The following is a 24564-nucleotide window of genomic DNA, read 5'->3' as shown; positions in this document are numbered from 1 at the left end:
GTACCGTCACATAGGCGTATTGCCCTTCTTCCTTACAAAAAGGTCTGCTCACCTTAGCAGAGGAAAAAGCATAAATGTAATTCACTGGTTTTAAAATTCCACTGTCCAAAATTATTCACACACAAATCCATTAGTTCTTTCAGTCCGGGTTTTATTTGAGCATTGAAACTTTCTCAAGACAAAGGATTTTATCCCTCAATCCTCACAACGTGGAAATAAAACCAGATGTATTTAAGACGACTTTACAGCAAGCTAAAGATGAGATACAACCTCCACAGGTGAGACACTTGCAGTCTTTACAATAAAAAAAGCAGGTCAGGCCAGCATGGACAGTCCCTTACTGTGCCCCTCTCGCCTTTAAATAGCAATGGTGAGTTACACGTTTGCTGTCCTGTGATTTAAAATGAAACACACTTTTGATTATTCTTGATTAATTTTGATTCAGTGAACTGCAAGTCCATAATCCTCTGACATTAAAGGATTGTCTGTGTTGTCCTTTCTAAAGGAAGAAATGGAAGAAATTATTTAAATAGTCTGCTTTTTAAAAGAAAAGAACCAGCTTTCGCAAGACATAGTTGGGAGTGAACCTGCAGAGAATCCAGAGCATCCCCTTTCTATGGCAGCAGCAGAGCTGCCTACTTTTTAGAGTGATAATAGGTGCTCTTAGGATTCCATGCACATGGTCACATGCTTTAGGATTTCACGTGGAAATTTATTTACAGCAATTCAGCACCACCTGCTGGTATGACTTTTTTTTTTTAAAGTAGTATAGAAGGTGTGGTGGTTTGGTTTTTTAATTGGATACTTTCTTAGGTGTCCTTTGATCAGTCAGGAGTTTTTCAACAGTAAATCTGTCCCACTGCAGGTATTTTGGACCCTTTAGATAATACAGAGAAGGGACGTCACCTCAGAATTAGAACACACAAATCTGTAAATGAAATAATGTAGATGAACGTTATCTCCTGCAACCCTACAAAAAGACAGTACTTTAGCTAGCAGCTCCATTAAGTTATCTATTTAGTTCATATAACCCCTAACACATGTATTAGCCTTAGCAGCTGACTACTAGCATTCCTGAGACTTCCAGCCCCAGCACTCTCTTTCTTCTTCTCAACATCCCCCGAGCCCCAACTAGATCTTTTTTCCTGGCATGCAGGTATTTCTCTGTCTCACCACCCTCAAGTCAAAACACAAGCTGACATTCCCTGCAATCACCCCCTTCAGTTTATGACTTGAATTGGCCAATTCCTTAGTTACTTCCACAGGATTACAGTTTTCAAATTACTTTTGCCAACCACTGACAAGTATCCACTCCACCACACGTTTCTTGCTTTAAATATCAATGATGACAAAGACTTCTGGCTGTTGGTCTTCACAGATCTGCATTGCTGAGTAAGTTATGGCTTTGACCTCTGTACCCTAGAGAGAAAAGACACAAAAGCATGGATTTTCTAAGTTACATCCCTTGTAGCAGTTAATGATAAAACACAGTACTTATCCCCTTCTACAAATCCCATCCAGTTTAATAGTTTTTCTCCCCAGAAAGCTGTAACTATATTTCTTCTGATGAATAAGAAAGTTAGCATCCTAACGGCAAGGGCTTGGACAGGCCAAACAGTGAATAAGTAACTCTTCCCTTATTTTATTGCCTCTTGAACACTACAGATTCCTCTGCTTACCTCTGACAGAACATCAACATTTCCTGTTAGTGTACTGACACAGCTAAAGAGCTGGTGGGGAGATTAAGGATTTGCTTCTAGCAATTCTTTAGGGACAAAAGAAAAAAAGCAGCACAAGCTGACAAAACAGAAAGCTGGGATCACAGTGTGAAAACCAGACCCACCTACACATTCTGAATATAGATTGGTTTGCTGTGTTATCGGCATCACAAAAAGGAAGCCAACTGTTGAGTTTTGCTAGTGCTGAGGAAGCATCAGATGCTCAGGTCAACAGTTTCAGGTACACATTCAGAAAAAACTAGCAGGATACCTACGATACCATGCAGACATGTTTGAACTTGGATCTCTTGAGAACTTAGAGGCCTGATTTAAAAGACACCGCACCTCCCCATCCTACCCCTAAGATGTAAAAGATGTACAGATGAACCACTGCATACCTGAGGGTGTTTGGATAAAGAGAACTCTTCTCCCCACCTTTAAAGGCAAAAAGAAGACAGGTGGTTGGAATTTTGGTAATATTTATCAAATGGTATAATTAGTTTCACTGACGAGTGTAGGACAGCGAGATTTTCATTTAAAGCCTCAAAGGAGGAAGAAAAAAAAGTAGTCCGCAATCCACTTTTTAGAAAGCATCAGTGAGCTCCAGCACATCATGGTATTTCAGAGTGGTGAACGATGGCACTATGTGCCTTTTCAGTAAAGATAGTTATTGCTCAACTGGTCGTTTAAGCTCACCCAATCGATCTTATTTTGAATTGCATTCGGTCAATGTAAAGCACTTTCACCTCCTGCAGAGAAAGTGAGAGAATTGTCAGTAACATCTATCTTCAGAAAATCTCAGTAAATCCCATTTACAAGGGTTATATTCCACTGTTTAAATGGAATCTAAAACCAGAAAATCTGAGCAGCCTCAAAGAGGTATGCTGCTGTTTGGAACACGCAGGCAGCAGAAGCAGAGCTGCCCTGAGTGTACGGTGGCAGGTAACGATTGGCATTTGTGATAACAAAGCTTAACAATTTGTTTCTCAAGTCTTTCCGCCCTGGTATTTTCAACTCCCCATGTGTTGTGCTTAAGTGATCTGCTGCATCCCTTTCCTCCCTAAAGCAACATAGCATCCAGAGCTGGTATTACCAGAGGATGAACCTCAACCTACAAATGGAAAGAGAACAAAACAGAACACTTACTCTGGGTATAAAGAAATCATTAGCACTGAATTTATACAGCCACTCATCCAAGAAGTGGAAGAGAAGAGACAACATGTCGTGTCCTGCATGGTGGAGGCAGAGAAGAGAGTCAGTTGATTGTCTCAGCGAGAACACCCAAATGTTTTTAAGAGTATGTCAGATGTGCAGCTTCTGCACTGTTAGAAGATTCAGATTAGCGATGCTTAATTAGACTTTAATTAACTGCAACAAAACTACATCTAAAGATTCAAAATTTTAGTACCCTTCTCCCTCAGAGTTCATACAGTTCCAATAGAAAAAGTCATCCTGCCTTACCTTCTGCCTCTACCTCCACTGTATCTACAGGTTCCACGGTCCCTGTATCAGTCATGTAGCCAAACATGGCCATAACGCACTGCTCAAAGGCTTCTTCCAAAGTGTCTCCCCAGGCATGTAGCCTAAAAAGACACAGGATAATTTACCGGACCATAACAAATAAACAAAAAAAATCCCAAAGTAATATGCAGGTGAGAAATCAGAACTTGAAAATCAATTCAGAGGAAGCAAATGAACAAAAATATTTGCTTTTCTATGCCTATGCATTTGGGCAGATTATATGAGATTTTCCTCCTTGTGGTTTGTGAGAAGAGTTTCTTGGGAAAATATGGAAAATAAATATTTTACCAGACAACAAGAAAGTTGTTTCCTAATATGGCTAACTGATGTCTGTAAAAGTGAGCTACTCAGCAGAAGTTTGTTTTAAAAAGAAGAGATTAAACAGAGATTTCAGAAGACATTTCCAAATAACAGAGGCTTTGTCAGAAGCACCATAGGAATATTAAATTAGAAAAGATACCAAACATGATTCTGTGCTCTCCCAAGAGCCAAAACAAAACTGACCATCAAAAAACCCAGCGTGTGAGATTTCACAGTTCCATAAGGTGTACATCTGCAACCAGCCTTCGACAGCTAGGCCAGATTTATAGCAGTGTAAGAAATGATCAATTTGCCATATTGAGAAATCCCAGCTGCCCATACTTACTGCACATCTGCTGTGTGATCCAGATCTGAGGGGGAAGGAAAAAGAAAAGTCATGATGTCACCAAACATTTTTAACCTTCATTTTTAAAATATAAGGACATGAGATATTGTTGTTACAACAAGAACTTTTTGCATTTATTTTCAGATGTGAAACAGGGATAATCTGTTTTCCAGTATATTAGAAAAAAAGTTAGCACAGGTGGAATCTTGGATTATTTCTGCCAAGCAAAAAAAAGAGTGTTTAATATAATTATTTCAGTGCCCTACATGTACAGCCCTGTGTGTAAGGTATGGCTGTTGTAACAAAACAGGCTTCTACAAGTTAACTGCAATAAAAAGAAACTTTAACCAGGAGTAAAGAGTTTTTGCTGATGTGTGCAGGACTGAAAATTATTCATGCAGAGGATGAGATCTGCAAATATTTCCAGCTCAGTGAACTAATATAGCTGTCCACACCCAAAAACACCCATGATGCAAAAGGGAGAACTTTAAAAAGAGTATGTAATGCAGAACAAAAGGCAATCTTCACTAATAAGGCAGGATTAACATCCCAAGCATGTCTCAAGTTTTACATGAGCATAATTCATATTCATTCAGAGGAATGAGAGAAATGCAAAGTTACATCAGGTTAGCAGAAACAAAGCTGACTTGGGACGTAAAATAAATGCCACACCGTGATCACTCTAACTGAAAGATTGTTCTGATGCTGTTTAGATCGTTCACACGCTATTAATGGATTCTCAACAATGGTCTCTAAAGCAAACAAATTCCAGTGGAAGAAAAAACCTCTTCCAGTTATGGAAAGAGCGTGACTATTTTAACATGTCACCATATTTTTGCACGGCTATCAAATAAAGATCTGAACGCATCCTAAAAATATATATTCTAACACAGTAATGGACACTGACCCTCTAGACAGACGCTGCTGAAACAGAAAACAGTCAGACAGAGAATGGTCTCCTGTGAGTGCCTTAAGTCAGCCTGTGGTCTGCCAGCCACTTGCTTGACATGTTCTTAGAAGACAGTCCAGGGGTGTGGAGAGGGGGAGACAATGATCTTTAAGTAGCGTGTGTACAAGAAAAAACACCACACACAAGACCAACGCACTCTTGAATATAAATTCTAATATAAGAGAGGTAGGAAAATGCACTGCCTTGCTAAGAAATAGCTTGAAAGGGAAAAGTTTCCAAGGTGAGACTTAATTCACTTATTTCTATCATGATTTCTTTAGCACCCATAACAACAAAGGTATTACCTGCGACAAAGAAAACTGTTAATATCTCATCTCTATTAATTCAACTACAGATGCATCCCACAGTTTAAACACATACGAATCCGGCATATTAAAAACCCCACATGTGCCTAAAAAGCATATCCTGCTATCTTCCGTCCCCTCCCTCCCACTCACGACTGTCCTGTCACACGTACGCCGCATCAGGATATTGTTAAAAATACTCACATTCATATTTCTTATTGAGCGGTGGGTATTTGGCTTTGATAGCCTTCTGCTCCTCCGTCAGGTTGTAGTCCCTCTCATCAGCTGCCATAGCTGCTGGGCTCCAGCAACACTCGCTCACTTCCTGGTGGTAGGAAACATGGCCACCTCCGCGAGTGCTTCAGCGCTGCCAGGCTTCCTTTTGATGCTGCGGGAGGAAAGGGAGAATTGCCTCTCAGTTCGGGTTTTCACTCGATAGCAGTTCGGTGACACTTGTACACAGGCTCGGGTATTCAAAATAAGATTCTAAGTGCATCCCATTTAAGCTGTTTGCTGTCAAAACTGTTACTGGGAGATGGGGGAAGTTCAGAGTTTGATCCTGCGCCACTTGCCTCATTAACTGGTATGAGTTATGTTCAGCCAGTGAAGCCAAGGGATTACAGTCCTTACAGAAAGTGTGGACTTTGGCTTCTTCTGGGAAGAACCATATTTCTTCCCTCTTCTTGTGTACAACAACAAGCATTTCATTCCTCTTCAAATAATAAAATACAGCAATAGGGAAAAAAACAGCTGTAAAGTGAATTAAACTTTCATCTTACTTTTTTTTTTTCCATTACTTCAGGTAACTTCTACTGAATTTTACAGCTGAGAGCACTCAGCCCACTGTACATCACACAGCAAACTGAAATACACACTGTCTCCAAACCCCAGGTGTGACCTTACATGTGATCTTTCTTTAGGAAAATAAGTCTATTTTTTTCTTAGGACAGGGACTGTGTTTAAGCCTTCAAACCTAGAAGCACACTCATGGCGGATACAACTGTCACACAAGCGCAGAGGTTTTCCTAAGTTCCTTTTCCTGCAGAACATGTTTTTTCAAATTAACCGCCCCAACCAAAAAAGAAACTGTATGAAATCCCCATGTAAAAGTCTAATTCTCAGACCAGATCTTAGTAGTTGATGTTTCATACAAGCTTTCATTTGTAAATCTGACAGACACAAATTAAAGAACCTGATTAACTTCAGGCTAATTAATTTTCCTCAGACAAAACCTCCCCAGATTTCCAGATATAACCATTCTCACTCTTTCTTAATTTTTCTGTGCATGACAAGATTTATCCACAGCTGAGCCCAAGACTTCCCCAAATAATGCAAAGGATAGGTTTATAAATAGCACATAACATCATGAAGACTACTTTTAGACAGGACTGGTTCTTTTTCTGAGGCTTAGAAACAAGACTACACAGGATTTCCAGTTTCTGCTTTCAGGTAAGGGTCTAGGTATGCTCCAAGGAGTCTGAAATTGAGAAGCCAGTGCTTCTCTTAGGGAATAAACCCAGATGAACACATGTTTTGATTTTAAACCCATTAAGCCTTGGCTGTGGACAGGCAGATCCATGACCCACCACCCCAGGTTACCCACAGCAGGCCGACAGAGGCCTAAAGAGACCCCTAAGGAGGGCTGTCTGCAAAGCTCACTGCTGCACCAGATTAGCAAAAAAGGGAAATTATCAGTGATTATGTACAATTGAAGTTCAGCAGTTTAATCCTATTTTCATAGAATCATTAAGGTTGGAAAAGACCTCTAGGATCATCAAGTCCAACCCCCAACTCAACACCCCCAGGCTTCCTAAACCATGTCCCCAAGTGCGACAGCTACACCATGTTTCAACCCCCCCCCAGGGACAGTGACTCCCCCACCTCTCTGGGCAGCCTGTGCCAGGGCCTGACCACTCTTGCAGGAAGGACATTTTTCCTCATATCCAGTCTAAACCTCCCCTGAGGCAGCTTGAGACCGTTTCCTCTTGTCCTGTCACTGATGACTTGGGAGAAGAGACCAACACACACACACACCCACACACCCACACCCACACCCACACCCACACCCCCCCGCCCCCGACTCCAGCCGCTCTCAGGCAGCTGCAGAGAGCGAGAAGGGCTCCCCTCAGCCTCTTCTCCAGGCTAAACCCCCCCAGCCCCCTCAGCCGCCCCCCAGCACACTTGTGCTCCAGACCCTGCCCCAGCCCCGCTGCCCTTCTCTGGACACGCTCCAGCACCTCAATGGCCTTCTTGTCCTGAGGGGCCCAAAACTTGTACTGAAGGGCACAAAATTAATAACCCAAGAGCAAGTTGATGATACCCTGAAGGCTTCTGGGCGGCCCTTTGAGGAGGGAGGGCAGTGAAAGAGGCCTTGGCCCCACACACACACACACCAGTCCCGTCCGGTCTGCTCCCAACGTGGTCTGCCCACGGCTGTGGTAACCGAAGGAGACGGCGGACGGACCTGCAGGCCTTCCCACTCCCAAACCAGCGTCTCGCCTGAGAGCCACCGCCGAGCCGCCTCTCAGCACGGAGCGCTGCCGCTTTAAGAGCTGACCATCTTCCCCTCCGGAAAATGGCGGCTCCCAGGAGAACTTCACCGCTTCCCTCCTCCCCCCCCACTTCTTCCCGACCGCCCTCCCACGTGACCCCCGAGCGCGCTCGCCTGCCCCGTGTCCCCGCCTCCTGCCTTTCACCGATTGGCGACGGCGGCCCGGCGGCGGGCGGCGATTGGCCGGCGTTGGCGCGCGAAGGGGCTGCGCGGCGCCGTGAGCGGTACGGCTGCGGGGGCAGGAAACAATAGAGCCGCGGCCGGAGGGCTCCGAGCAGGGACCGGAGGGACCGGCCGCCCGCCTCGCCCATCCCGCCCCGCCGCCTCACCCCCCGCCGCCGCCCCGCTCCCCCCGCCCCGCCATGGCGGACAAGGAAGGTAAGGCTCGCGTGGCGCGGCGCGGCGTGGTGCAGGCCTCGCGGCGCGGCCTCCTCTACTCAGCGCTCCGTGAGGCGCCGGGTACCACCCCCCACCCCCCCACCGGGGAACGACTGAGGGGAGCGGGGCGGCTCCGCCATGCCGCACCGCGCCGCCTCTCCGCGCCCCTGGAGGCCCGTGGTCCGACGCCGCCCGGGGGTGCCGTGCGGGGGGGGGCCCTGCCCGGGGCCGTTCCCTCCCCCCACTCCTGGCCGTTCGCTCCGGTTAGATTTCCCGGTGTACCGGTAGCCGGGCGGGCTGGTGTGAGCGGGGGAGGTCGAGGAACCGCCGTGCCCCCGCCTAGCGCAGACAAAGATGTCACCGGCCGCACAGCCATCTTCCGTGGGTGTGCTCCGCCGGCCCCGCCGCGCTCGGTCGCTCTCTTACCGGAGGCTGGCGGCAGGTGGTACGAGGGGGTGTGTGAGGGGAACGAGGCGGCAGGAGGAGCCTTGGGGAACTGGTAGGTTAAGGCTGCGCCTAAACCGGCCCATTCAGCATCAGTTGCGGGACCTCCTGCATTTAAACATCTTTATAATTCTGGTTTTTGCCTTCGCAGCGCCCCGTGGCACCAGGTTGCAGAACCTTATTATGCTGCTTCGGTTGAGATGATGAAATGTGACATAGTTAATATAACTCCAAGCCTTATATCCAGAAATGAAGATTAGTATGTGCAACAGAGGATTTCTAATAATCTAGCAGCTACTCCAAAAGAGCAGGCACAACAGTAAACCAGGGAGCGATGCAGTCGGCTCTTTATTTGGTTGCCCGCTCAGAGTTGTGCGTATGTTGTAAATATATTCATAAAGGCTAATTGTATGCAATTATCTTCTTTAAAATTTAGCAGCCTTTGATGATGCAGTGGAAGAACGTGTGATCAATGAAGAGTATAAAATATGGAAAAAGAATACCCCTTTCTTATACGATTTGGTAATGACCCACGCTCTGGAATGGCCCAGCTTGACTGCTCAGTGGCTTCCTGATGTAACAAGGTAAAAACTGTCCTTTTGCCTTTTTTTAAAAGCAGAATAAATAGTAAATCTAGGATCACTTTTTGTTAAAGTCGTTAAGACAATATGCAACTCCTTTCTGTCTTAATCGCTTTTTGTACCCTTGCCTTGCCAACAGCAAGTTGAGGACTATGAGTGCTAGGGAGATAATCAGCACAGACATTTTTGATTTGGGAAAACTTATCCTGTTACTGAGAAGATATTTTCACACATTTGATTTCCATGCTTTTCTTCTTCCAGCTTCACCCCCACTTTTAATAAGCAAAAAACTACTCAAAAGTAGAACTAGATATAATTTCTGTATAGCCACCATTTTGTTCTAAGCTTCCATAATGATATTCTGCTGGCAGTGAATGTTCATGCCCCTCAGAGTTGTGCTCAGGAGGAGCTGCTGAGGTCTCATAAAGGAAGGTACGGGAATGGTAGTCTGCCAGTGTGTTGTGCTGTGAGAATTTTAGGTTGAGATGTTGAGTTACGGTAAGAGATTTCCTCTGGAGGAAGTGAATTTGATGTTGGAGCAGGAGAGCAACGATAACTTCAGAGAGTGGTACTAGTGCTAGAAGCTGTCATCAAAAAAACGTAACAACCTCAGTATTTGTGTAAACCCCTTCTTTTGTTTCTTGTGTAACTCTTCCCTTGCAGACCTGAAGGCAAAGATTTCAGTATTCACCGGTTAGTCCTGGGGACCCATACTTCAGATGAACAAAATCATCTTGTGATAGCTAGCGTGCAGTTGCCTAATGATGATGCACAGTTTGATGCTTCACACTATGATAGTGAGAAAGGAGGTAAGCGACCAAAGTTGTGAACCAGGGGGAGTTTTAACCATTTTTTTCCTTCCCTTCTCAATAGAATATTTGTCTTTCCTTAAAGTTCAGGCAGCAAAGTTCAGAAATTACTTCTAAAATAATAATTTTATTTCTAAGCGCTACCCTTACTTGACAGACATATGCTATGTTTTTTGAATATACATAATGTCTTAATAATATAATGATGAAAAAAGAAGGTGGCAGACTTATTGCAAAAGTGGAGTGGGGGAAGACAACCTCATCCTCATCCTATTTTTCATCAGGAATTGACACTGAATTTCATGGAGTACTGCTTCTTGGTATTTTTATTATCACGTTTGCATTACATAAATTCTTCCAGTGAGAAAGTAATTCATGTAAAAGAATGGTTTATTTCAGAGGAGTGTAACATTTCAAATGTTCTTTGCTTGTCTGAATTCTGCTGCCTGATAGTCGTGCCAGCCCCTCTTGGAGAAAAAGATTATTGTGTTTTGTTCAGTGTATCAGACTTGAATTTGATGCTTTCTGTAATCTTCGTTGGCCTTCAGCATTGCTATGTGTTAGACATTTCTCATTTTTACTTGGTTGAATCAATCTTTCTACTTGGTGAAAGTCCTTAATGAGCCAATGTTTGCTCGTTTTCCTCTAAGCCTGGATTGTGCAATTAGTATTTTGATCTTTGGGCTGCTTAGAGTTGTCCATGAACACAACATTGTCCAGTATATGCTTTGTTTCTATTCTGTTTTAGTATTTCTCAAATACTACTCCAATTTAAAAACAAAACAAAGGAAAAAAAACCCTCTTTTTGCCAGAATGGTGCTATACCATTTTGTGAAATACTAAGTTACTGTGACTTTAGTTACAAAGATAAGGTAGCTTTAGCACATTATATTGTAGTCCCATATCTTAAACCCTGTGCAGCAATTTGTTTTCACCAGAATATTCTGCAATGCTGATTATTATATTTGAAAGTACAGTTACAGCACGTCTGTTTCAAATGTACAACACATCTAAAACCCTTATCTGCAATGAAAATATGATATATTTGGGGCTTGTGGTGTTAAATTTGAAACAGTAAAAATTTTTGGGAAGACATGGTCATTAACTTAGCCAAAGTCCTGATATTTTGGTGTTACAAATACTGATGTTTAAAACAACATGCCATTTGAAAACCGAATTCTTTCAGTTACAGTTGTTCTTCTGACTATCTTTCAAAATAAGTGCTTGGTAGTACCAGTAACTGAGTCTGGATCTTTGTGTCTTGATCTGAAACTGGCTTATTTTTTAAAACTACTTCTTATTTCCAGAGTTTGGAGGCTTTGGGTCAGTTAGTGGAAAAATTGAAATTGAAATCAAGATAAATCACGAGGGGGAAGTGAACAGAGCACGGTACATGCCACAGAACCCGTGTATCATCGCTACGAAGACTCCATCCAGTGATGTCCTTGTCTTTGACTACACCAAACACCCTTCTAAACCAGGTGTCTGCTGCTTTGTTGCATCTGTGCTTCAGAGATCAGCCAGCCCTTCCTTAAGAAAAGCGTGATGTAGTGAAGAAGAGGTTAAAAAGTTTAGTGGATTGCATATAGTTTGTGATTTTAGGGGAAAGTAGGTATTTAACGTAAAACGTTATTTTAGACGAAGCTTAAACATATGTATCAATATGTGTCAATAGAAAGGTATGGTTTTTTTGCTTTTTTCTTTTTGCTGTTCTACTGCATGTTTTGTCACGTCACTGTGTGTGTTAGTATTCGGGGTTGTAGACGGTGGCTTTTTGGAAACTGATTTGCTGGGTAGCTGAGCTGTTGTCCTGATATCCTGTAAGGATACTAACAGTCATTTACCGATTAACGCATGCAAATCCTGTAGGGTAACTAGTTCTGCCACTTGTGGGGAGGATCAGAAGTGCCTTTCTCGCTTTCAAAGTGCAGTTGGAGATGAGAGAAAGAAAAATACCACAGGTATGATAGCAGTAATTTAGAGTGGACCACTGCTAGCCCACCCAGGAAAAAAAAAAATAGCAGCTTGGAAAAATCTGGAATGTGCTTTTATTAAGCAAGGAAGACACACTGCTCTGTGTTGTCTCGGTGCATTCTGTTTTAATGAGGTGATTCTTCAGTTGGGAAAAGTGCTCAAAAGGATAGAGGGGGATCCTGTTGAAAATGTCAAAACAAAGTTTAGTAAAAGCACAGTAAAACTTAATGCCAGGTATTCCAGGATGTGCTGGAAATGATACTAGGCAGTGGAGTTCTTACACCGCCTCTTTACAGACCCTTCTGGAGAGTGTAACCCTGATCTGCGTCTTCGTGGACATCAGAAGGAAGGTTATGGGCTGTCATGGAACCCAAACCTGAGTGGGCATTTGCTTAGTGCTTCTGATGATCATGTGAGTACTTTTAAATATAGCAGGGATACAATCTGCACTTCGTGTCCCTTGGCAAAGGTCAAATATGTTTGGGTTTTGGCGGGGAGGAGGTAGGGGAGGTAAAGAGAACGTCTGTCTAAAGGTGCAATTTTTAAAATTTATTTCTTTAAAGACCATTTGCTTGTGGGATATTAGTGCTGTTCCAAAAGAAGGCAAAGTGGTGGATGCAAAGACCATCTTCACAGGGCACACAGCGGTAGTGGAAGATGTATCTTGGCACCTGCTCCATGAATCTCTCTTTGGATCTGTTGCTGATGACCAGAAGCTCATGATGTAAGTGGGGTAGTGTCTTCAGAAACTGAGTGCTTCTGTCCCTCTGCTTTCCCATCCGCTCCTTAGTCCTGCAGTAAAATCAGATAGAGACCTTTGTTTCAATTCCATGTTTTCCCCTTACAGATGGGATACTCGGTCAAACAACACTTCCAAACCTAGTCACTCGGTGGATGCTCACACAGCTGAAGTCAACTGCCTCTCTTTCAATCCCTACAGCGAGTTTATTCTGGCTACGGGATCAGCTGATAAGGTACGTCTGCCTTGAACTTGGAACATCCTTGTTTAGTTTCCGGTGTGTAAATGTGGATGTGTATATTCGTTACTTCAACAAAAAATGTTCTTACGTTTATCTTCCTAGACTGTTGCTTTATGGGACTTGAGGAACCTAAAACTGAAGTTGCACTCCTTTGAATCACATAAAGATGAAATATTTCAGGTATAACAAAGTATCTTTATCTATGATCTTACCTTTTTCTTCATGCGTGTAGACTTAGTTCTACTTAGCTGTCTGGAAAACATGAAAAACCTTTTCCATTCTACGTATTTATTAAATGTACTTGTACTTAAAAACTCATATATTCATTTCTCTCATCTGCTGGTAATTTTCTGGCTTACTGTTGTGGAGCTGTACAGCGCTCTGTGCGGGGCAGAGCTCCAGTACAGATAAGGGTGTCCAGAAAGCCAGGGACAGAACGTAACAAGGAAATGGTCGAGAGCTTTAACCACAACAGAGGGTGAAATGCTAGCAGCACAGAGTAAATGTAAATTATTCATGGCAGCAGATTGAAGCAGGGAGGCACAATGAAATGGCTGCAGTGTTTTCATCTTCTCGGCTCGGCCCTGTAGGAAGGCTTTAGCTGGTGCCCGTTAGAGGGGATCATTGGAACATCCTGTGACAAAGAACAATTGTGAATTTTGCTGGTGTAAATATAGAATGTTAACATCCCTGGTGGCATGTGCTTAGCAGGTACGATATTTCCATCTCCAACTCTTGCCTTACTGAGAAGAAAAATATGTAGAGATTTTCTCATAGAAGGATTACTAGTTAAGGCTATAGTTCCCTCTAAATAAAATGATATATGGAATCTTGAAATGTCAGGTTAGTGTGCAGAATTATGTGTTCTTTTCTAATCCTGTGATCCTATTAAGTGGTATGACTTGGAGAGATTTATCTCCAGCAGAAGTAGTAAATGTGAGCTTGTGAGCAGTTAAGCTTTATTAGTCATTTCTTTTCATGTGTAAGCAGTACCTACTCCTAAAGGACTCTGTAGTTTATATTTGTGCAGTCCTTACAAGGTAAGGAGCAGCTAATATCCTCAAGAGCTATTTGCACTTTGTAACACGTGGTCTTTGTTAGAGGCAAGGTTACATGTGATGCCTTTTTGGTGCTCAAATCCCTTGTTAGTGTGTGAATGTTCACAAACCTACCTCCTGTGTTAGAATGCTATTATTGGGCGTATCTGTATTTCAAGTTAATATTGATTTGACTTGTCATAGAGCTTTCACGATACAAAATGCAGCGGGGTGTGTTGTGAATGTCTGTCATGTTACAGCTTCTTAAAACTAACCTCCTTTGTAAATTCATCCTTGTCTGTAGGTTCAGTGGTCTCCCCATAATGAAACTATACTGGCCTCCAGTGGCACTGACCGCAGGCTAAATGTTTGGGACTTGAGGTAAATCCCAAATGAATCATGTTGTCCTGACAAAATATTATGGATGAATTGCATCACACCTCAAAAAAAACCAAATAAACCCCCCACCTTTTTTTTTTTCCCCCTCTCTTTTTTCACAGTAAAATTGGAGAAGAGCAGTCCCCTGAAGATGCTGAGGATGGTCCCCCAGAGCTGTTGGTAAGTCTTTTGAATCTCCCTGATTGTTTTGACCTATTACTAACATCTGCGATGTAGATTTGAAAACATTCCCCTTTTTGTTTCCCCAATACTAGTTTATTCATGGTGGTCATACTGCAAAGATATCTGATTTCTCCTGGAATCCCAATGAACCCTGGGTAATTTGTTCTGTATCAGAAGATAATATCATGCAAGTCTGGCAAATGGTAAGTTGTTTGGGAAGGTGTGGGAAGTGGCAGATGAGATGGTGTTGAACTGTCTGGATTTCAGCATTCCTGGTTTTATTTACAGCTCTCAGCATGACTTGCTTTGTACCACTGCCTAAATCTCAAAGGGATAGTGAAATCCACTTTAGGTTTGGCTGAAACAATGGTTTACAAATACTCAGAAGCTGTTTTGTGTTTCGCATGATTTTAAAAAAAAAAAATACTGGTGTAAAAGCAAATTTTTCCCTTCTGTGTTAAAATGAAAACAGTGTGTGTGAGAACCAAAGATGAAGTTGAGGTTTCTTTTAGTTATTGTCTTAAAGGCCGAAATCTTTGCAAAGAATATAAAAGTCCTGAAGGTGGGGGGGGGGTGGTGAATAGGAAAAGTTTGCTGACCCTAAATTACCAGCTGTTGAAGGCTTTGGAAAACAATCTTGTATCATTTGAATAACCTTTGACAAGTCTATACTTTTAATTTTATTTTATCTATAAACTGGCTCTCAGGGGCTTTGTAAGAACAAAGCCAAGAAGCAGCCTTCCATATAGTCCTTTTGGAAGGTGCTGCTGCTAAGTAGAGGATCTACTAAATGTATGCACAATAATCTGTTAATTGAAGTAAGTCTTGCATGGTCTCTAAGAAATCACATTTCCATAAGCTACAGTAACTTACAGGGTACTTACGAAATGTTTTGGAGACACGGCTGTTACGAAGAAGGTCGTTCGTGTTGCTGCTTTAATGTTCAGTGGCCTTGAGGGCTCAGGGGTGGGTAATACATACCTGCAGAAGAAAAACTGCCAGAACTTTTTGAAGTGTTCTAGCAGATGGAATCCTGTTCGGTGTGGTGGCAAAATGCTTCTGCAGTTCCTCCATCTCTGTCTTGCAGGCGGAGAACATATACAATGATGAAGACCCCGAAGGAAGCGTGGATCCAGAAGGTCAAGGATCCTAGATGACAACCTTTTCCTGTTTTTAGTCTTTTTCCTTCTCTTCCCTCTCAACCCTGATATTGACTTAACACTGGTTTTGAGACACACGTAGGCTTTGTGTTCAGCCATCCTTCTGTAGATACCATCACCAGGCTTTTTAACCCAGAGAGTGAGTCCTCCCTAAGAAAAGGGCTTAGCCCAACTCAGCTGGTACCGTGCTGTAGCTCCTTGGTCAGATTTCCTACAGCGACCCCTTGCGTGTAGGGCTGGCTGCCCCACTTTAGCTGCCTTCATCACACAGGGCGAACTTGGTTTAGTTGTTTTCTCTTCTTCTTCTGTCCTTAGCTTGCTGCAACCGCGGGCTTTTGCCTAATTTAAACAAAAGGTAAATTGGTAGAACTGCCAGAGTATGCTTGAGCCGACGGAGATGATGCACGTGTTAATCCACTGGCAGTTCAGAAATGGGGTGTGGAAGGTCTTGTCCTCTTCAGTACAACTCAGAAGTCTTGGCATTCCTTTAGTTAATCTGTACCTTGTGGATTTTCCTGCCTCTGCAGATACGAAACAGACCTGCAGATTCTGACTTGAACTGAAATTAAGTTTCTTTCTATAATTTTTTGTCTCTACTGGTAATTCTGGGTTTTTCATCCCTTCCTGCCTTCCTTTCCCTTTTCTCCCATCTGCTGGGCGACAGCGGTTTGGATTCGTTAGCTATTCCTGCAGAGCATTGTTCACCTTCCATGTATTTTGCTCTATTGTGTGTTTCTTGAGCTGTGTTTTCACATATATTTCTTTCCTTTCTGTGAAATGGTTTTTAAAACTTGGGGCTACCAAGTTGTAAAGGTGTATGTTTTTACCAACTGATGTACCACAGATGGCATGCCCAGTAACCTGGAACAGCGTTGGTAGCTGGTATCTGTAAAGCGAATTAAACGTGGATGAACTACTTCTTTTAGGAGTTAGTCCTTGACCACTAGTTCCTGCACATCTTCCATAGGGTGTCCTGCTCCACCAGCAACCTGTTACTCTCCATGCTCCTCATATCTAACTGCGTGTAAGTGCTTCAGATGGAATAAATTTTTTCTACGTAAATTCTGTGTAGCTCTGTGATATTTTGTGTGTGTGTGCGCGCGCGCTGTTTTCCTTCTGCATTAACTACTTCGTCGAGAGTGAAGTGTACCTCTTCAGAAGGCAGAGAAGGCAAGGGTGTACTCTCTACCTGTAGGTCTCCTATGAGACGAGGTGCTGGTACAGAAATTCCTTAGTTTGTAACATGGGGATGCTTCTCCCCTTCTCCTTTCTGCTGCTTTCTTAGTGAAATGAGTAAATGAGGGCTGACTATCCCCAGGCAGTCAGGAAGGCACTGACATGTGCCTTCCACCTGAAGTGTGCTGCTGTCTGGATTTTGGGTCTGCCTTTAGCCCTTGCCGCAGAACTGTTCCGTCAGCCTGCAGCATCAGCAGTCGGATGCCTGACAAGTACCTTGGTTTGACACACAAGCTGGTTTTTCTCTTTGAGACGCGGATTTGAGAGTGAAAAGGATCCTTAAACTTCAGTCTTTATTTTCAGTGTGAGACTTTTATATAAAGTGGAAACCTATTATCCACAAAACTAGTTTGTGGCCCGCGGTGGAGCATGTCACAATACAGCAGAGACCCTTGAAATACAAAAGAAAATCCCGTTAAAAGGATAAAGCTTTTCTTGCATGTAAACTTTAAAAATCTCCCCCCTAACACTGGCTTCCAGAACGGTACTTTCTGTGCAGGCTTATACAATCCACCCATGGAACAAGACAAGATATATTTTCCAAACACAGCAAAACATACATCTGTTATTCTTTGTGTATGTCCATTGTTCAGTGCAAGTATTATTTTCTCTGCTCCTCTGTGGAAAAGCAGTTTTACTACACGATTAACAGCAGCACCTTGAGAAATACACGCAAGCAAAGGGTTGTCTGGTTCTCCTGGCTTTGGGCAGCTGCTGTGCATCAGGTAGGATAAGCAGCAAGAGGAGACGTCCCCTGCAGAGGCCTCTGTCCATTACTTCTGCTACGAAGAGGGAAAAATCCATTGTTCCTAACAGTCCTGGTCTGCTTTTTCTTCTGATTTGCAGAGGTGGCCGTAGATTTCTAAGCAGCTCCTGTATGGGTAGAAAGTAAATTTAGGCTACTGAATATTTACGTAAAGTCCTCTGGCTGGACAAAACAGGGAAAGGAGACATGCTATTTCTGAAAAACATGAATTGTTTTCGCAGTATGCAAGAAAAGTAATTAGGAAACACTTAAAGTGGCTCCATAGACGGCCTTGTGAGTTTGTGGACCCAGCCCTTCCCGAGCCCTTGGCAAACAAACGAGCTTTAAGAGAAGGGAATGTGTTTTTTGGTGTGAGCTACAGGAGGCGGCAGCTTGGAGCCGTATGTAACTCTGAGGTCCTCTGTGCAAATGTGAAACCTAATGAGGTGCCCTGACACATGAGAAGCCTTGCACGCTGTCGCTTCCAGGGATGGCGGCTTGTAGATTGCCAGGAGTTAAGAGGCTGCGCTGCTGCACCCAGGCTTAAATTAAATATTGGTCTTTGATTTAGGCCTGTGATTTAGGACCACAAGCAGCAAAGACATGGGGTTGTTGGGGTCTTGTCTGAGTTGTAAACGCAGTTAATCTTGTTAATGCATCTTGGAATGGCTGGTGACATGGCAGGCTGAAAAAGAGATCTCTTCCCCTGTGCTTACCGTGCTAAAGTCCTACGTGGATAAAAGAAAGCTATACCTATTTGTGGTAGGGAATATCCTCTTGTGCGCTGGCATGTGGAGATTTGAGTGGAGAAGGGGAAAAAAGAATACTAAAACAACAGTGAAGCTTCAGAAAATGGTTAAGAGTGTGTATAGCTGACGCTGGAGTAACATAAGACCACAGTTTGGTGAGTAAAATAGTCCACAAACTTACGGACATTTTCTGAAGCTTTAAAAAAATCCTGTGTAATAAAGAAGACCTGAGTGAAACCAGCAGTAGGGAAGGATAAGCAGAAGGCGGTTCTCTCTCACTGACACCCACTATGGTGTTTCCCAAACCTAAATCTCGGCTCCTTTCCACATATTCCTAAGGAAACTGGTACTTAAGCTGCCACGCCTGCTTCTTGGAAAGCAGCCTCCATTCCCCGCGTACAGGAATTGCCACCATGTCCCTATTTGCTGGATGGCAAAAAGGTCTGGAGTTCCCGCTGTGCTGCCCCACAGCAGCGTGGCCCCTTGCTCACACACCGGCCGCGTGGCCAGGAGCAAAAGCCCACAGTGTCCAACAGCCGTGCGACCACCAGCCTCCCTTCTCCAGCATCCTCCTCCTCGCAGCCCCCACCCAGCCCCTCCGCACCGCAGGGACGAGACACAAACGGACTTGTAGATGGAGAGCTCCCGGTGGAGGCTGGTCCTCAGCTCCTCCAATTCCTGATTCTTGCGCTGCTGGAGCTGCACGCCGTTCTTCAGCTCCTTCAGCCTGTCTTCCAGCTCCTCAACCTGTTCCTGGGACGTAAGACGACGAGAGTGGATTAGCTGGGGGAGGAAGGCTGTCTCAGTGCCCACGCTCAGCTGCTGCCCACGCTTTCATGGGGGGATCTGCCTGTTGATGGTGTTGGTCTGGACAAAGCACAGCCAGGCTGATGGCTGGTCAACTACTGTCTTAAAAAAACCTCTGGAAATAAGCTTTATTACAGAGGGAGCGTGGGCTGGGGTGTGATGCATCGGGTCCTTAGGCTTCTTTTGGCTGGTTGGTTTTGTCCCGTAGACTACTTTGTATGTGTTTTGAGAAGCTGTCAGAACTGTATAAACCTATGAGTCAGGAGAAGATAAACAAGAAATCTGGGAAAAATAAAATGTGGAGGCACATCAGGGATGCACCAAAGTCCTGTCCCCCAGGGGAGAGCGGACCCTGACATCCAAGACGCACAGTGTCGTGGGGGCTGGTGGCCTGATCCCCAGCTCAGCAGGCAGGAGAAGCGGTGGAGGGGGAATGCCAGCTTCCAGAAGCTGCTCAGAGCCAGGCTGGGAGGAGGCAGCGATTACGAGCCGAGAACAGTGAGTGTTGAAATGGGTGAGATTAATTGTGGAGCCTCTTTGCCAAATGTGCTCTTGTAGATATTGAATTGCCTTGTGCCTCAGGGCAAGGTGCCGGGGGCAGGGATGCCTGGTACAGCCAGAAATAACCCTCTCGGGAGGCAGCCTGGCCCCTGGGCTGCGGGTGCAGGAGGGGAGACCCTTCCTGACAGTGGGAAAGGCAGGATCTGACCTGGCAGGACTGGGTTTTTAAAGAAAAGCCACCTTTATTTAAAACTGACTTTTCCAAGCGCCTTAGCTCAGCCCCTGTGGTAGTATGAGCTGTGGGAAATGTGTGGTGCCTGTGCTCAGCAGCATTGCTCAGCTCTGCCACTGCCCCGCTCTGGGAAGGAAACCCCCTGTCCCCTCTGCCTCATCCCTGCTTGCTGGGGCCATTTCCAACAGGCAGGTCAAAACCAAGTGAGAACATAAGCAGGAGAAACCTTTTTTCCAGCAGCTCATTGAGTGAAGCCCCAGCACTTTCCCACCACATCCCCGTAACCTTGGGTTTGCCCTACACCCGGGGCTGCTGCTTTGCCTGGCCCGTGTCAGGGCAGGGGGAGCCTTTGACTTCAACCAGGAGGAGATATTCCTCCTCCTCATCCACCCCGCTCCTCCCCTTGGCTCTACGAGCAGGACCTTCAGCACCCACATTTCACCAGCTGCAGAGCACGACTCCCACTCTCTGAACGAGAAGGTGTGAGGGGTGCCCAGCCGGGGCACGTACCCGGTATTGCCCGACCTCTTCATCCCGCTTCTGCTTGACAAGGATGATCTGCTCCTCCAGACTCCGGTTCTGCAGCCGCAGCCGGCTGACCTCCCCCTGCAGGGGCCGCAGGGCTTCCTTCATCCCCTGGATCTCCCCCTGCATCTCCTGCAGCGCCTTCGCCCCTGCCTCGCGTCTCTCCAGCAGCCGCAGCAGTTGGGGCTCATAGTGCTCCTCCAGACCCCGCCGGCTCTCCGCCACAAAGCTCTCAAACTCCATGGAGAGCCGACGGCTCTCCTGCAGGTACAGGTTATCCTGCCGACACGGTGGTGTCTCCAGCCGCTGCCTCAAAACCTCCTTCTCCTTCTCACAGGTCTCCTTGAGCCGGGACAGTTCACCGGAGAGCTGCCCAGCCTGGGTCTCCAGCTCACCCTGGTAAGCAGCGTGCTGGGAGAGGTCGTGCCGCCGGCTCTCCAGCTGGTACTGGCAAGCCACGCACTCCTTCGTCACCTTGAACAGCTTCTGCTTGATCTGCCGGATCTCATCCTTCAGGTTGTCCCTCTCCAGCTCCACCTTGGCCAGCAGCCGGCAGGCTGCCTGGATCTCCTCGTGGGCATGGCGGATCTCCTGCAGCGCCGGCTCCCGGAGCTGGGCGAGCTCCGCGATCAGTCTGTCTCTCTCTTTCTCCAGTTGCTCGACAGCTTCGATGCACTCTTGGAAGTAGTCCCCCAGCTCTTCTAGGGTGAGGCACTGATGCTCTGTGCCATCTGCATCCAGGGGACTGCCTGCCCCCTCTGCATCCATATCCAGTGGGATCCCTGCCCCATCTGCATCTGCGTTGGTTGGGATCCCTGCCCCATCTGTGTCCATGTACAGCGGGATCCCTACTCCACCTGCAGCCATGTCCAGTGGGACCCCTGCCCCATCCACATCCAGTGGGATCTCTACTCCATCTGCATCCACGTCCAGCGGGATTCCTGTCTCACCTGCATCCACGTCCAGCGGGATCCCTGCCCCATCCATGTCTAGCGGGATCCCTGCCCCATCCACGTCCAGCAGGATCCCTACTCCCTCTGTGTCCACATCCAGCGGAATTCCTGCCACATCCATGTCCAGCAGGATCCCAGCCCCAGCCACATCCTCATCCAGCTGTGGCCCCGGCATGTTCGGCTCCAAGGGAGCATCCCTGCCATCTGCCTGCAGCTCCTGGCAGGCGTCTGGGCTGCCCCTGTGCAGGGGTGTCACCCCCACACCCACTGCTGGGTCTAATGGGCTGTGTGAAAGGTCCAGGTGCGGAGCAGAGCCTGCAGCTGCTCCCCGTGGGGCTAAGGATGCTCCGGCTTCATCCAGCTGCAGCTCTGGAGGGGGCTCGGGCTCTGCCATCAGGTCCCTGGAAAGGAGAGGACATGTGAACCAGAGCAATGAGTGTAACAGGTCCCAGCCCTTCCTCTCCGCCCTGTGAGACGCGGGTGCCCTGCAGCAGGTGGAGCTGGGGGTGCTCTCGCCACAGCCCCGCTGTACCCAGAGCTCCCTGTATCACCCAGGGGCTGTGCAAACTGGGCAGGGCTGCCCTAGCATGCTCTGGTGACAGCTTTGCCCCAAACTGTCGGCTTTGGCTTTGGGCAAAGTCTCTAAAAGTGACTGACTGTGACGGAGGAAGAGCAAGGGATGAAAACCCGGACCCTGAAACCAAGAGCTACTCCGGTGGCAACAGGAACTGCCCACCGTGTCATGACCAATCTCCCCCAGTGGCACCAGTATGACTGGCAAGATGAGAGCGTAGCTGCTGTGCCCCTGCCAAGATCTCGCACCTGGGGGGTCGCACACACTGCGCACCGCCAGCGTGGGCACTTCCAGTAAAACTCGCCAGGATTTTAGCAATGTGGCATAACCTCACAGCAAGGGAATGTGCTGCTAAAGCACAGGCGGGCTCCAGGGTGGCTGAGATGGAGTAACGCACTACACGCACAGCGCCCGAGCGAGCGGCAGCTTCTGCAGCAGGAGCCCGGCGAGCTCCGCTTTGCAGAGTCATCCGATCCCGTCATTATCCCCGGCCCCGGTACCTGCAGCTGCCACCACAAAATACTTGCGTCTCACATTTGCCCGGGTGCTATTTGGGGTAGGATGGAGAGGACAATCCTCGGGGGTGAGCTGGAGCTTTTCCTGCTGCTTCCAGGAGCCGGGGCCGGTGGGTTCGGTGGGAGGATGCTCTCACCTCCCGGCCACGCCGCTGAGCTCATGTCTAGTCATCCCCCAAGGAATGAGCACAGGCTGGCACTCGCAGGCAGCCCTCGGCTCGCGGCAACGGCTTTAAGGAAAGAACTGATTTTCACTGATACTTTCTCTCCTAATAAGGTAGTTTTCAGCAGCAATGACACATCGCAGCCTCGGACCCAACGGCCTGTCCACTGGAGAGGGGGCAGTGCCCGGAAAGGTGGGGAAAGGGCTCTGCTTCATTTTTCCTTGCCCTGCTCCTGTGCCAGTGCTTATTTTTCAAAGTTCTTGGCTCTGCTTTGCATCCAGCAGCGCGGGAGAGGAGTATGGCTGTCCCTCCCTCGCAGCAGGGCATGGGGGGTCGCTCCCACCCCACCATCCCTCCTCCCAGAGCCCCCCAGGTGGGCAGCACTCCCGGGTATGCCAGTGGGGCCATTCCCCCCCTCCCCAACTCCTGAAGGTCCAGGGATGCTCCCTGGGTGCTGAACCTCAGATCCCCCCACCCGACCCTTGCACCCCAGGGTTTGGCAGACCCCTCACCTGCCCCACGCTCCCCACCTCGTCAAGGCTCCTGCACCCACGGGACCCCACGGCAGATGCCAGCCCCTTCTCCGCTCCCCTGGCTTGCCCCAGGCAGGCTCTTACCTTCCTCCCCCGGAGCCCAGCGTCTCCAGCTCTGCGCTCCACATGGGCTTAGCATGGGGCGGGGGGGGTTATTAATAAACAGAGCTGGAAATCAGACTCCCCGGAGCAGCCGCTTTCCCTGGCCACCGCCTGCAGTGCCAGCTGCGGGCGGCTGCCTCCCTCCGCCCCGGAGAGGAGGAGGAGGAGGAGGAGGAGGAGGTGGAGGAGGGCGGGGAAGGCCAAGCCGCCTGCATCCCTGGCAGAGGCAGCCGCAGGGGCTGGCTGCAGCCAGCCCGCATCCCTGGGGAGCATCCCCCGCAGCCCCCCATCCTGCTCCGGCTGTTCCCACCCGTGATTTAAGGTGGAGGTTTGCTTTGTGCAGCCTCAAACACTCCCGTGGTGCTGGGGGGTCCTTCCCAGGAACTGCGGGGCCCCATCCTGCCGGAGTCCCACACAGGGTGTGGGGGGCGGGGATGGGGACAGACGGGTTCCCCGGGCGGTGTCCCCTAGGGCTGCGCAGAGTTCGCCTCCAGCGTGGGTGGCTGGAAGGGGAAATGTGGGAGGACGCAGCGCATGGCGGCCAAATGGCGTGGCCTCATCCTGTGCACAGAGCGGGGTGCTCGGCCGGGCGCTGGCAGCGCGGCGACGCACTCCCCTTGGTGTTTATTGAAGCATATTAATGTATTAAATACCAGTATCTCAGGGGTCTTTGGACACCCCAAGTCAGCCCTGCAAACACCCCAATAACTGCAGAGCGCAGCCTCTGCTTCCCCTTCCCCCCAGAGCCCCACCCCTGCCTCTGCGCTCCCCTCTGTTTTGGGGATGGAAGTGGGGGCATTTCACCCTGCAAAGCCCGGCGGTAGCCGTGGCCGCATGCCCGGGCGCCCGGCAGTGATGCTGCCCTCGCTGCCGTCCTCGCTGCCGCCTTTGCTGCCCACAGGCGTGGTTTCCACCTCTGCTCACCCACAGTCCCCCGAGTGCCCGTCCCCATCCTCCCCACTCTGCAACACCCTAAAACGGCCCTTTGGCGGCTGTATTATTAGCATATATTTATACAAAATACGTATTTTAGACATATTGCTGCGTTGGTATGGGTGCAACAGCTCGGGGTGGTGGCGTGGCCAGCAGGTGCTTGGCCCAGCTGCCCCCCGTGGTATTAGAGCCCAACAAGCCTACCTCTGCCAGGGCCCGATCCTGCCCGCTGCCGTCGCGGCTCAGGAAGTCGGTGCTCAACGCTCAGGAAGTCGCCAGCTTACGTGCCCCGAAATCGCCCAGCAACGCGCACCACAGCTTGCAACATCGCCCAGTGCCACCCCATCCCCACGTCACCGACACCTTGCCCATGCCTCGCTC

The 24564-nt window shown here is 47.5% G+C and overlaps 3 protein-coding genes across 9 annotated transcripts; 1 reads left to right on the top strand and 2 right to left on the bottom strand.

The window, feature by feature from the left end:
- Positions 1-130: 130 nt before the first annotated feature.
- On the bottom strand, positions 131-8646 carry ZBTB8OS (zinc finger and BTB domain containing 8 opposite strand). Of its 5 annotated transcripts, none has more exons than XM_075114952.1 (8): positions 8495-8646; positions 5344-5527; positions 3886-3910; positions 3180-3301; positions 2865-2947; positions 2415-2467; positions 2117-2153; positions 131-1419 (listed from the first exon to the last, which is right to left on the bottom strand). In XM_075114952.1, exons 2-8 carry the CDS (start codon positions 5429-5431, stop codon positions 1333-1335), a joined length of 495 nt encoding a protein of 164 aa, XP_074971053.1. In that variant the 5' UTR covers positions 5432-5527; positions 8495-8646; the 3' UTR covers positions 131-1332. The 5 variants fall into 5 exon arrangements, with proteins under 5 accessions (XP_074971053.1, XP_074971051.1, XP_074971052.1 ...); XM_075114950.1 differs by lacking the exon at positions 8495-8646 and adding an exon at positions 7460-7773; XM_075114951.1 differs by lacking the exon at positions 8495-8646 and adding an exon at positions 7533-7759.
- RBBP4 (RB binding protein 4, chromatin remodeling factor) lies at positions 7861-16676 on the top strand. Its single transcript, XM_075114949.1, has 12 exons — positions 7861-8068; positions 8949-9096; positions 9757-9902; positions 11210-11383; positions 12173-12288; positions 12440-12600; positions 12724-12850; positions 12959-13036; positions 14198-14274; positions 14394-14451; positions 14547-14657; positions 15542-16676. Exons 1-12 carry the CDS (start codon positions 8053-8055, stop codon positions 15605-15607), a joined length of 1278 nt encoding a protein of 425 aa, XP_074971050.1. The 5' UTR covers positions 7861-8052; the 3' UTR covers positions 15608-16676.
- Positions 16677-17126: 450 nt separating this feature from the next.
- On the bottom strand, positions 17127-24564 carry SYNC (syncoilin, intermediate filament protein). Of its 3 annotated transcripts, XM_075114946.1 has the most exons (5): positions 23233-23381; positions 22471-22681; positions 20395-21763; positions 18973-19097; positions 17127-17723 (listed from the first exon to the last, which is right to left on the bottom strand). In XM_075114946.1, exons 2-5 carry the CDS (start codon positions 22611-22613, stop codon positions 17660-17662), a joined length of 1701 nt encoding a protein of 566 aa, XP_074971047.1. In that variant the 5' UTR covers positions 22614-22681; positions 23233-23381; the 3' UTR covers positions 17127-17659. The 3 variants fall into 3 exon arrangements, with proteins under 3 accessions (XP_074971047.1, XP_074971049.1, XP_074971048.1); XM_075114948.1 differs by lacking the exons at positions 22471-22681; positions 23233-23381 and adding an exon at positions 24388-24564; XM_075114947.1 differs by lacking the exon at positions 22471-22681 and having other exon boundaries at positions 23233-23395.

The sequence above is a fragment of the Phalacrocorax aristotelis genome, chromosome 20 (assembly GCF_949628215.1).
Source record: "Phalacrocorax aristotelis chromosome 20, bGulAri2.1, whole genome shotgun sequence".
Lineage (NCBI taxonomy): Eukaryota > Metazoa > Chordata > Aves > Suliformes > Phalacrocoracidae > Phalacrocorax > Phalacrocorax aristotelis.
Note: the sequence above shows the minus strand (reverse complement) of the source record. Positions and strands in the feature narration are given on the sequence as shown.

What these genes read in the sequence shown, in the direction of transcription:
- ZBTB8OS (XM_075114952.1), bottom strand. Translation starts at nt 5,431, where the DNA reads ATGGCAGCTGATGAGAGGGACTACAACCTGACGGAGGAGCAGAAGGCT. An exon ending in GATCACACAGCAGATGTGCA is followed by an intron (nt 3,302 to 3,885) that starts GTAAGTATGGGC and finishes GTGTCTTTTTAG; the next exon opens with GCTACATGCCTGGGGAGACA. An exon ending in TTCAAAATAAGATCGATTGG is followed by an intron (nt 2,154 to 2,414) that starts GTGAGCTTAAAC and finishes TTGCCTTTAAAG; the next exon opens with GTGGGGAGAAGAGTTCTCTT.
- RBBP4 (XM_075114949.1), top strand. An exon ending in GATGACCAGAAGCTCATGAT is followed by an intron (nt 12,601 to 12,723) that starts GTAAGTGGGGTA and finishes TTCCCCTTACAG; the next exon opens with ATGGGATACTCGGTCAAACA. An exon ending in TCATGCAAGTCTGGCAAATG is followed by an intron (nt 14,658 to 15,541) that starts GTAAGTTGTTTG and finishes TCTGTCTTGCAG; the next exon opens with GCGGAGAACATATACAATGA.
- SYNC (XM_075114946.1), bottom strand. Translation starts at nt 22,613, where the DNA reads ATGAGCTCAGCGGCGTGGCCGGGAGGTGAGAGCATCCTCCCACCGAAC. An exon ending in CAAATAGCACCCGGGCAAAT is followed by an intron (nt 21,764 to 22,470) that starts GTGAGACGCAAG and finishes TCTCCTTTCCAG; the next exon opens with GGACCTGATGGCAGAGCCCG. An exon ending in CGGGAGCTCTCCATCTACAA is followed by an intron (nt 17,724 to 18,972) that starts GTCCGTTTGTGT and finishes CTACCCATACAG; the next exon opens with GAGCTGCTTAGAAATCTACG.